Source organism: Myotis yumanensis, unplaced genomic scaffold (assembly GCF_028538775.1).
Source record: "Myotis yumanensis isolate MYYU_CA2020_CCGP unplaced genomic scaffold, mMyoYum1.0.hap1 SCAF_2, whole genome shotgun sequence".
Classification (NCBI taxonomy): Eukaryota; Metazoa; Chordata; class Mammalia; order Chiroptera; family Vespertilionidae; genus Myotis; species Myotis yumanensis.
In genome coordinates, this window is record NW_027223753.1 from 150,352,209 (window position 1) to 150,363,024 (window position 10,816).

General features: G+C 44.0%; 1 protein-coding gene across 1 annotated transcript; it reads right to left on the minus strand.

Moving 5' to 3' along the window:
* Window positions 1-253: 253 nt before the first annotated feature.
* On the minus strand, window positions 254-733 carry LOC139002152 (cytochrome c oxidase subunit 7B, mitochondrial-like). Its single transcript, XM_070403552.1, has 2 exons — window positions 569-733; window positions 254-455 (listed from the first exon to the last, which is right to left on the minus strand). The coding sequence occupies exons 1-2, from the start codon at window positions 731-733 to the stop codon at window positions 381-383; spliced, it is 240 nt and encodes a 79-aa protein (XP_070259653.1). The 3' UTR covers window positions 254-380.
* Window positions 734-10,816: the final 10,083 nt, after the last annotated feature.

Genomic DNA, 10,816 nt, shown 5'->3' on the forward strand with positions numbered 1-10,816 from the left:
TTCTTTCTGCACTACCTGGAGGTCAGCGGCAGGGAACAGACTTTCTCAGCATCGTGGAGGAAAGACAAAATGGACATGGGAGCTTAGCCAGTGAGTAGGACTGTTGTCGACTCCTCACCAGTGAGAATTAGTCTGTCCCAACCCCTGGGTATGGCAGCTTGAGCAAACAGCATATACCCTGCCCCATAGGTGGTTCAATTAGTTCCAAGATTGAGCAAAAGTTTGTGTGTGTGTGTGTGTGTGTGTGTGTGTGTGAAGGTTTCAAATATACTTTATTTCTCCAATCATGCCATATTTTAATGGGTACACAGTGCTTTCACTTGCCATCACTTATGAGTTGGTTTTGAAACAATTCATTATCACACCAACTGGGGTGATTACTAGTCTCTCCATTTCTTTGGGGTGACTCTGCCAACAGGGGACAGGTCCCATTCTATTCCAATGTGCGTTGCTGTCAGGTGCAGCTTGATCCCAGGCCCTGGTTGGGGCGCATGCAGAAAGCAACCAATCCATGTCTCTCTCACATCATTGCTTCTCTCTGTGTCTCTCCCCCTCCTTTCCAGTCTCTATATGTCCATGTAGCAACACAGAAAGTGGCTCCAATAGCTAAAATAGCATTGCCATCCTTGTCATGGAAATAAGGTGTCCTTTTCTGGTGGACCTGCCTTGCCATTGTTTGCTGAATGCTTCGAACTGGGAGAAGATTTAGCGCGCTTTTGGCCAACGGAAACATCAAGAAGCTGAAGACACTGCGGCAACTGCAGCTGCTGGTTGTTGGAACTTGGAATCAAATAACCTTGCGGAGAAACCTCTGAGCAAAGGTTTTGTTTGTTTGTTTGTTTTTGTGTTTTTTTTTGGGGGGGGGGGGGCAGAGAGTCAAGCCATAGGGGTAAGTTGTCTGAAATTAATCTGCTTTATAATGTAAGGATAGGCTAGGAATTGCTCTCTAATTTTCAAACTTCAGTTATACTCAGGCCACTAGGTGGAGAAGCTGAGCTATGGAAGTGTTAGCTATTAATCACGAAAATTTCCTGATTGTGTAAGGTGGCAGGAAAGAGCAGGGCATTTATATTATACACTAGAGGCCCAGTGCACAAAAATTTGTGCACTCGGGGGGGAGAGGGGGTCCCTCAGCCCGTCCTGTGCCCTCTTGCAGTCTGGGACCCCTTGGGAGATAACGACCTGCTGGCTTAGGCCTGCTCCCGGGTGGCAGAGGGCAGGCCCAATCCCTAAGTGTAGCCCCTGGTCGGGCTTAGAGCAGGGCTGATTGGGGAGTTGGGGTGCCGCCCCCTGTCATGCACAGAGCAGGGCGGATGGGGAGGTTGCGATGCCACCCCTAGTCACGCTCAGGGTAGGGCTGATTTGGGGGGTTGGGGCACCGCCCTCTGTCACACTCAAGGCAGGGTCGATAGGGAAGTTGCGGCGCCACCCCCTGCCACGCACAGAGCAGGGCCGATCAGGGGATTGGGGTGCTGCACCCTGTCATGCACAGAGCAGGGCCGATCAGGGGGTTGGGGCGCTGCCCCCTGTCACACACAGAGCAGGGACCATCACGGGGGTTGGGGCTCCGTACTCTGTCACACACAGAGCAGGGCCCATCAGGGGTTTGGGGAGCTCCCCCTTGTCATGCACAGAGCAGGGTCAATAGGGTTTTGGGAGCTCCCCCCTGTCATGCACAGAGCAGGGCCAATCAGGGGGTTGGGGAGCTGTCCCCTGTCACACACAGAGCAGGGCCAATCAGGGGGTTGGGGCGCTGCCCGATGTCACACACAGAGCAGGGACCATCGGGGGTTGGGGCTCCGTACTCTGTCACACACAGAGCAGGGCCCATCAGGGGGTTGAGGAGCTCCCCCCTGTCACGCACAGAGTAGGGCCAATAGGGGAGCTGGGGCACCGCCCCCTGTCACATACAGAGCAGGGCCCGTGGGGTGGGGGGGGGTAGTTGAGGCGCCACACCCTGTCACACTCAGGGCAGGGCTGATGGGGAGGTATGGCTCTACCCCGTCTCACATAGAGCAGGGCCCGTGGGGGGGTTAGGGCGCCGCCACTGTCACACACAGAGCCGCAGGGCAATCGGGGTTGGGGCGCCGCCCTCTATCACACACAGAGCCGCAGGGCTGATCAGGGGGTTGGGGTGCTGCCCCCTGTCACACACAGAGCCGCAGGGCAATCAGGGCGTTTGGGCGTTGCCCCCTGTCACGCTGATCCCAGTGCCGGAAGGCCTCACAGCTCTGCTGATCCCGCCCGGCAGGGTCACAGATCCGGGCCCCAGACCGCAGACAGCCTTGCCTGCTGCCACCTGCCTTCAGTATGCAAATTAGCCGCCATCTTGTTGCTTCAGGGTGGGGGTCCCCACTGGGGTGCCTGGCCAGTCTGGGTGAGGGGCTGAGGGCCGTTTTCAGGCTGGAGGGCGACTGAAGCTCCAAACCTCTCCTTTTTTTCTTTTTTTTTATTCTGGCATTTATTTACCTTCTATGGCTGTCACTGGAGCTGAGAGCCGGCTTTCTCTCTGAGGCTCGGCTGAAAGCAGGTTTCTGGCCTTTGTTTTCTGTATTCGAAACAATGTTGCGACTCCAGCTCTGAGATCCCCGCTGACTGACAGGAGCTTTCTGGAGTTTTGTTTATCTTCTGTAAATGTTACTGTGTTTCCAACTGAAGCTCAGAGGCCGGCGGGGAACGTTGGAATCCACAGCAAGCAAGCCTCCTGTTAGCTTCCAGCTGCCTGGCTGCCGGCCGCCATCTTGGCTGACAGTTAATTTGCATAAGGATACGCTGATTAGCCAATGGGAAGGGTAGCGGTCGTACGCCAATTACCATGTTTCTCTTTTATTAGTGTAGATATTGATCACTGAGAAACCAACTCTGGACTAGATAATCTACCTCCTCTCCACAAATAAAAGTATAGCAACACATACATCCCACACAAAGAAGCCAAAATAACAAATCTTTGAATATTACAGTCTTTCTTTATTCTCCTCAGTGCATACGCATACCCCAGTGCCTAACACTTAGGAGAACCTATATAAATTGAATTGGAAATAAAAGCCTGGATATTTGCAAGCTGATGATGGTGAAATTAGAGGAAGGTTGAGCTGGAATTTTTAAATTTACTTAAATTTACAAATTTTAAATTTCCTATCCTTTTAAATTTACTTTCCCACCCATTACCGTAGAGAATCAATGGTCACTGCAAATTCTGTTTTGCTATATCTCCAAGGTTGAAGGATAATACATATAATCAGAATAACCATTTGCTGAGAGCTTTCTATAATCCATATACTATGTTAAATGCTTTGGATATTTATTGTCCTGCTAGGAAGATAAGCTTGGCTTTGAACTCTGATCGATATCACTCCAATGTGTCTGGAAAGGCTAAAACATTTGCATGATTGGAGTGTGTCATGGTTTTCCAGATCTTGAGTGGTTTTCAAACTCCCAGCTGGCTTCAGCTGCTGAGACAGGTTAGTTGCGTGATTATTTGAGCCCCTTCAGGCTCAAAGGACTGGACAGTATGAATCTAGCTCTAGCCTATTCCTTTTCAGATTTTTGTGGTTAGCGAAGGAAGCTGGGAGAGCTACTCACGCATAAGGATGAAGCTGTTGGGACATTTAATGGTAGGAAAGGGACTGGTTTATTTAAGAGTTCTTGTAGGGTGAGGAATCCAGTCACTTAGCTAAGACTTCGCTATTCCGCTTCCCTCCAGAAAGTACATTGAGACGGGAAGCCTGCAGGGTGGATAATGTTGAGAGATCTCCTGAGTGTGTTTTTCTGTTTATTCCTGGTGCAGAGTATGAGCTGATGAGGAGTCTTGGCTCATTTCAGAGAGTCCTGACACCAGACTGTAATATTCAAAGATTTGTTATTTTGGCTTCTTTGTGTGGGATGTATGTGTTGCTATGTTCAATTTGTAACAATGAAATTTGGGGGTCACCACAACATGAGGAACTGTATTAAAGGGTCACGGCATTAGGAAGGTTGAGAACCACTGCTCTAAGTGAACTCTGGGGCTGGGATTTTGTCTCCTGATGGAGGAATGTTAGCATATAGCTCCACCGACTTGCCAGGAGCAGGAATGACATTGAGGGCTACTTCATGACAAGGGAACTTTTTGGAAACAAAATGGGACTTTGTTTAGCTCACTGACAGGGCTTCTCCAGATGGAACTGGCAGATGGATGCTCCAGCACTTCCCCGTCATTGTTTGGGCCATGAACAACCTTTGGAAAGAATGTCTCTTCCTTTGTAAAGTTTCCTGTTTCTTATCAGTAAGACTAACAGGATATAGAAGATTAAATATCTGGAGGGAAATGAAAACCAGGTTTAATCACTGTAAAAGTTAAAAGCTAAATTATATTTAAAAAATCTCAAGGACTAAAGGACTAAAGAAAATCTTTTATCTAAAAATTTAAAGGCAGACAGTGCTCTGGGCTTTGTGATGGAGTAGTTTCCTCAGAAGAGTCAATGGAAGTGAGATCAGTGCCCTCCTCAGGCCAAAGTCTGTGCATCACATTCTTTCAGATGAGGGAGAACCCTGGGCACAAAGGTATCCTGCTGACGAGGGCAGGTAACCACCAGGCATGCTGCTGATTACCTCGAAACTCTGCCTTGTTCAGGGGTCTTTTTCCACATGAATATGTTTACATTCCAGGACCTGAACCTAGTCAGGCACTGACTGGGGTGATGATCATTTGTAGTGTGCGGCCTCCTCCTCTCCAGTGGCTTACATTTCCAAAATAAAATCTGGAGAACTTAAAAAGCATTGCAAATTGCATTGAATGTGCTTAGAGGATTTGAGTCCCAGTGTCATCACATCTGAACTCCCTAAGCTCTAAGGCTTTCTCTGGGGAATGGGGCAATGACAGCACTCACCTCCTGAAAGGTCATGGGGTGACTGGCCCAGTTAAGGAAAGCAAAACCCTCAGGAGAGAGTCCGTGCATGCTGAGCTCTGTGAGTGGCAGCTCCCTCAGTGGAAAGAACTACTCCCTCCTGGTGTCTTGTTCTGGATTCAGGGCTCCACTCTCCATGGCCCTAACCCTCCTGGCCTGACACCACCTCCTCCTCCATTCTGCTGAGGTGGAGTGGCTGACCAGGTTGATGAATTTGGAAGCAGAATTCTTTGTCCAACCTTTCTTCCCGGTTTCTTTTTGAAGAGGAACTGCCCTTGGAAGTTTTGTATTTTCTACTGTTCTCAGCTATGTAGTAAGTTTAATGATAAATGCCTACTGAGGTCAACGTGTCTGATTCTGGAGGTCAGAAGGCAACCACATTCTCTCTGTCAGCTCAGCCACTAATAAAGGTGTGTGTGTGTGTGTGTGTGTGTGTGTGTGTGTGTGTGGTGAGGGGGAGGGTTGGGTGCGTGGGTGTGTGTTTTAGTCTCCAGCTGTCTTCATCCTGTGTCTTAATTTTCAGTTGGTTCAGAACTCAGGAGAGGAAGAGTGCTCATCGAGGGGATCCCTCCAACACTGAAAGAGCTGCTAGCTGCTGTGTAATTATCTCTGGGGAAAAAATGGTTGAGGTTAGTTTTGGAGAGAAATGATAGCAGTTTGATTTGGCTTTCCCAAAAAAACAAACCAAATAATCTACTCCACAAGGACATCTCATAAGTGGAGCCTCCACACTGGGCTCTGAAAATGTGCCTCCCACCTGTTGCAGCAAAAACAAAGTTTGGAATAACACTCAGATTTCCCAAACTGCATGCAGGGATGATCCTGAAGATATATATTAATTCTTTAGATATTTATTTAGTACTTATCACATTGGGAGGATATGTGATATAATAGCTAATCACAAGCTTGTTGACAAATCCATGCTCTGCCTCTGTGTAGCTGTGAGGTTTGGGGCAAATTATGCTCCTCGCTCTTTCAGTTTGCTCTTTTGTTAATTGGGAATAATAGTACCTACTTTATGTGGTTGCTATGAAGATTATATAAGCTCATAACTGTATAGTATTTGTTCTACATCTAACATATGGAAAGCACATAATAATTCTTAACTATTAAGAGTTTTTGTTATTGTTGTTCATCTTCACCCAAGGATATTTTTTCCCATTGATTTTTTAGAGAGAGGGGGGAAGGGAGAGAGAGAGAAATAATGATTGGTTCTGCTCACACGCACCACGGCTGGGGATCAAACTTGCAACCCAGGTCCGTACCCTTATGGGAAATCAAACCCGGGACCCTTTGGTTTGAGGGCCAATGCTCTAACCACTGAGTAAAATGGTCTGGGGCTGTTAAGACTATTTTAAAAATTACATACCAATTATTGTGCTCATTGTTGTAACTATAATGATGAACACTGGAAGTTTCATTAAGGTCTGAGTCCTATGGTTTGGTCTAAATAAGTTTCCATTCTTTGTTATTTCAACTCACTGAACACTCCCAAGATAGGTGAAGTATAATGAATGACAAAGCTCAAAAGTTGGTTCATGAGCAACATTTCAACTACATTTTAATAAATAATATTTTATTTTTCATAAAGTGAATTAATACATTTTTGCTTTAAGAGCAATGGGCAAACTAAGTGGCATAAGCTTGTTTCCTGGCTCTAAAATTAAAGCTAACTCTAAATTTTCTGAGGTGTTTTAGATATTTAAAGTAACAGATATTTTAAATTGAGGAGATTTTGCAAAAAATATACATATATTTAAAGGAATGGTTGGAAGGTCCAAAGTTCCTTCCACGTGGCACCAAAAACATCCACACAGGATCCAACTTGAAGCTGCTCACTCTTGATGTAGGGACTTGTGTTTCAGAAACAGGCGGCATCTCTCGACAGCAGTGAAAGCTAGCATCAGTCTTCAAAACATTCTTGTCAACCATTCCTAACAGAAGTGGGAAGAAAAAACAAATAAACCCCAAAGACCTTGGAATCTACCAACATTGACCTACAACCCAGAATAGGATGTATTAGAGGTTCAGTTTCATTCTCACATAAACATCTCCTAGTCATTATGCTGACACCAAGAAAAGAAGTTGGGCAAATAATTCACAAACCAGAAGTAGGGCAGCATGATTTAAACTGGGAGTCAGGGAACTAGACAGGGAGGAGAGTTTTCCATGTGGGAGACACTGACCAAATTCATTCTCACTCACTGAGCTTTACTCTGGCTAATTCCATTCATAGCACTGTGACTGCTAAGCGTAAAGGGTGGTAGAATGGAAGAGACCATAGCACTGTGATTGCTGAGTATAAACAGGTAGGATGGAAGACAAATTTCAAGTAATTTATATTTGAACAAGAGGCCTGGCGCACAAAATTTTGTGCACTCGGGAGGTACCTCAGCCAGGCCTATGCTCTCTTGCAGTCTGGGACCCCTCAGAGGATGTTCACCTGCTGGCTTAGGCCCGCTCCCTGGGGGATCAGGCCCAAGCTGACAGTCAGACATCCCTCTGGCAGCCCGGCAGCCCTTGGGGGATGTCCACTTACCAGCAGGGAGCAGACCTAAGCTGCAGTCGGACATCCTTAGTGCTGCTGAGGAGGCAGGAGAGGCTCCCGCCACCACCGCTGTGCTGGCAGCCATCAGCCTGGCTTGTGGCTGAGCAGAGCTTCCCCTGTGGGAGCACACTGACCACCAGGGGACAGCTCCTGCATTGAGCATCTGCTCTCTGGTGGTCAGTGTGTGTCATAGTGACCAGTCATTCCCAGTCATTCTGCTGTTAGGGTCAATTTGCATATTACCCTTTTATTATATAGGATAATGCTTAATCATTTTATAATCATTTTTTTTTATTAAAAGGGTAATATAAACTCATAAAATAAGAGAAGCGAACAAAACCATGTGTACTCTCACCTTTCTAAACACCTAATTGAATCATTGAGTCATTTGGATTAATCTTTTCTCGTCTTTTTTATGTTAAAAATGTATATCTGTTTTGCCTTCTCTTTTTATATTTTTCATTGGACAGCACAACCAATCTTTGTAATGGTTGTATGATATTTCCTTATATAGATGATATTCTGTAGTGAAATTCTATACTTTCTTATTGTTGGACACTGAGCTCTTTTTATTTTTTTTGTCATTAAAAATAGTGGTGCACTGGACATTTGGTACAGATATCTAATGTAGTACTTTGGATTATCCCTTTGGATTGATTCCTAGATGCAAAATCACTGAGTCAATTGTGTGAGCATTTTTATGATTTTTGTTACAAATTCCTTTTACTCAGAAAATGTGAGAAAACAGCATCACTCTATTTTCATTGATTTCAAATAAAATGATGTTAGCATTGAATGAAAATTGTTAATTAAAAAAGCAAATGTTAATATTCTATTGTTATTTAATTTTGCATTTCTAATTTTCTCCATATTTTGGGTATTGTCTCTTCCCTGATTGGCTGTCATAACTTTGCCTACCAGAATCATAGTGTTTTCCTTATTATTTTTTTACAGTTTTTCCATGTAAAAGATATTGACCATATTACAAATAATTCTTGAAAATACCTTTTCATAGTGCATTGCTAGTCTTTAAATCTATTTTTAAGTATGGTCTTTGTCATAGAAAGTGGCATTCAAGAGTTAACATTTTTTTAAAATGAAGATCAAACTATTTATCTGAAGGTTATTTTTTAACCCAGTGATATGTTCTTTGTAACATAAGTCTTAGAAAGCACTCATATATACAAATATTTCCCCACAGATGCCACATTTGAACAATCAGCAGCCAGACTGGTCTATTCATTGTTCCCCTGAAGTCCTGTGTCCTCTATTCTGAACATCCTTTTCCTTTCTCCATAAAGACTTTGCTGATACTCAATAGGCAGCTAATTCTTTTTTGAATTCCTATAACTTCAGTTGGCACTATCCATAGTGTATCTTGTATTGTTATGTAATTGTCTTCTAATATGTTTTGTCTCCTCAAAATCATAATTATTGCCTGTTTATATCTTCCACAGTACATGACAGCTTGGAAAATGAACTGCTGAATTGGGAACAGCCAATTTGAGATTTAGTAGAATATAGAGGGGAAACTGTAAGTCTATAAAGTTTTCAGAAATCTAGATTAAGAAATCTTATTTAAGAGTTAATTTTCTAAATGAGAATTTAGAAAGTGTGTCATTAGAAGAAGCAACTGGCTAGTGAAAATGGATATATTGCAAATAATGACTAGTGGAAAGTGGTATAAAATTCACACTACTACACAAAGCACAAAGGAACTTCTGGCTTCAATCGGTATCTGTCTCCAGGAACAGGGGTGCTCCTGATCATGCTGAGGAAACCCGAAGCTTACCAGATTCTCATCCAGGTTTATTCTAGGTGTTCTTAATGGTTTTTCTCCTCCTTGGATTCATCAGGTATTTCTGTAGGCTGCTGAGTCTAGAAATTAAGACAGGAGATAACAGTCACATTTTGAGACTGTTAATAAGAGTCAGATCTATAAAGCAGTGCTGGTTGATGTTGTGACAGGCCTTTTTATTATGTAAAGGTAAAGACACAATGGGGGGGGGGCAGGGTAAGGGTTTAAGGCAGTGATTCTCAACCTTCCTAATGCCATGACCCTTTAATACAGTTCCTCATGTTGTGGTGACCCCAAATTTCATTGTTACAAATTGAACATAATTAATGCATAGGGATTAATCGCAAAACAATATGTAATCATATAGTGTTTTCCGATGGTCTTAGGTGACCCCTGTGAAAGGGTCGTTTGACCCCCAAAGGGGTCGCGACCCACAGGTTGAGAAACGCTGGTTTAAGGGGAAATGGGAAGGGAGCTGTCTCAGAAACATAGCCAGGATCCAACATCAGGGAGAAAAAGCATCCTATAAAATAAAGGCTAATATGCAAATTGTCCCCTCCGAAGTTTGACATGTGCTATGACATGTGCTGACCACCAGGGGGTGGCACGGAATGAAGGAAGGCTCTGGCCAGCAGCCAGCAGCTAGGGAAGGAAAGTCCCAATTGGCCCTAATCGTGGGCCAGGCCTAGGGACCCTACCCATGCACAAATTTCGTGCACTGGGCCTCTAGTCTACTAAATCACCCAATTTGATAATTTCTGTATGTCTCACTAACTGATGCTTCTAATATTTAATGGACTGTCTCTCTCTTTCACACTACTTCCTCTGTATCAATAACCATTGTGCAATCAATTTTTTTAATTATGAAAAAGCAGCAAAATGGGAGCATATGTACAGGAAGATCATTAGCATCCCTGATTCTCTCTTCCATTCCACAAAATATGCTGTTAAGCTAACCCTACAAACTTGGCAACTGGTCAGGACTAAGGAGAAAGAAGGCCTAATCAGTGGGCTCTAGAAGCCATAATATTTTATCTTAACTCTCCTCCTCCTCACTTTAAAAAAAATGTAATTTCCCTTTGTTATATTCTTGTCTTCAGCAGCAACTGTGTTGGAAGAATTAGAGGAGGTTACTGTACCCATATTTTCAAGAGACATATTATGAGGAGAACAAAAGAAGTTTGAAGAAGTAGTTTACAAAGTTCAGAAGGGATTTACAGAGAATAGTGGAAGTTAAGTGTTTGGATTGTTTGCTATGCATCAGACACTTTCCATTTAATCTCCATAGCAGCACTATGAGATAGGTATTGCTATTATCTTATTCTTATAGATGGGGAAAGTGATGCTTAGGCAGGTTAAGAAATTTGTCCAAGGTCACATGTCTAATAAGTGACGGAACCAGGAGACAAACTCAGGAATTTCATGCCAGTATCCACATCCTCAGTCCCCAGGCTATTGGATTGGGAGATCCAGGTAATAAGCAACACCCAGGAGGAGTTTTGAGGAAAAGCTTCCCCAGGAAGACTACAAAATACTTCAGGATGGAGTGAACCTCCTTCTATTATGCAGGATGGGAACTTGGTA

Excerpts from the sequence above, each read along its gene's own strand:
- LOC139002152 (XM_070403552.1), bottom strand. The coding sequence starts at position 733 with ATGTTTCCGTTGGCCAAAAGCGCGCTAAATCTTCTCCCAGTTCGAAGC. Across the intron at positions 456-568 it reads GTGTTGCTACATGGACATAT|ACAGCAACGCACATTGGAAT; the intron begins AGAGACTGGAAA and ends AAGCTGCACCTG.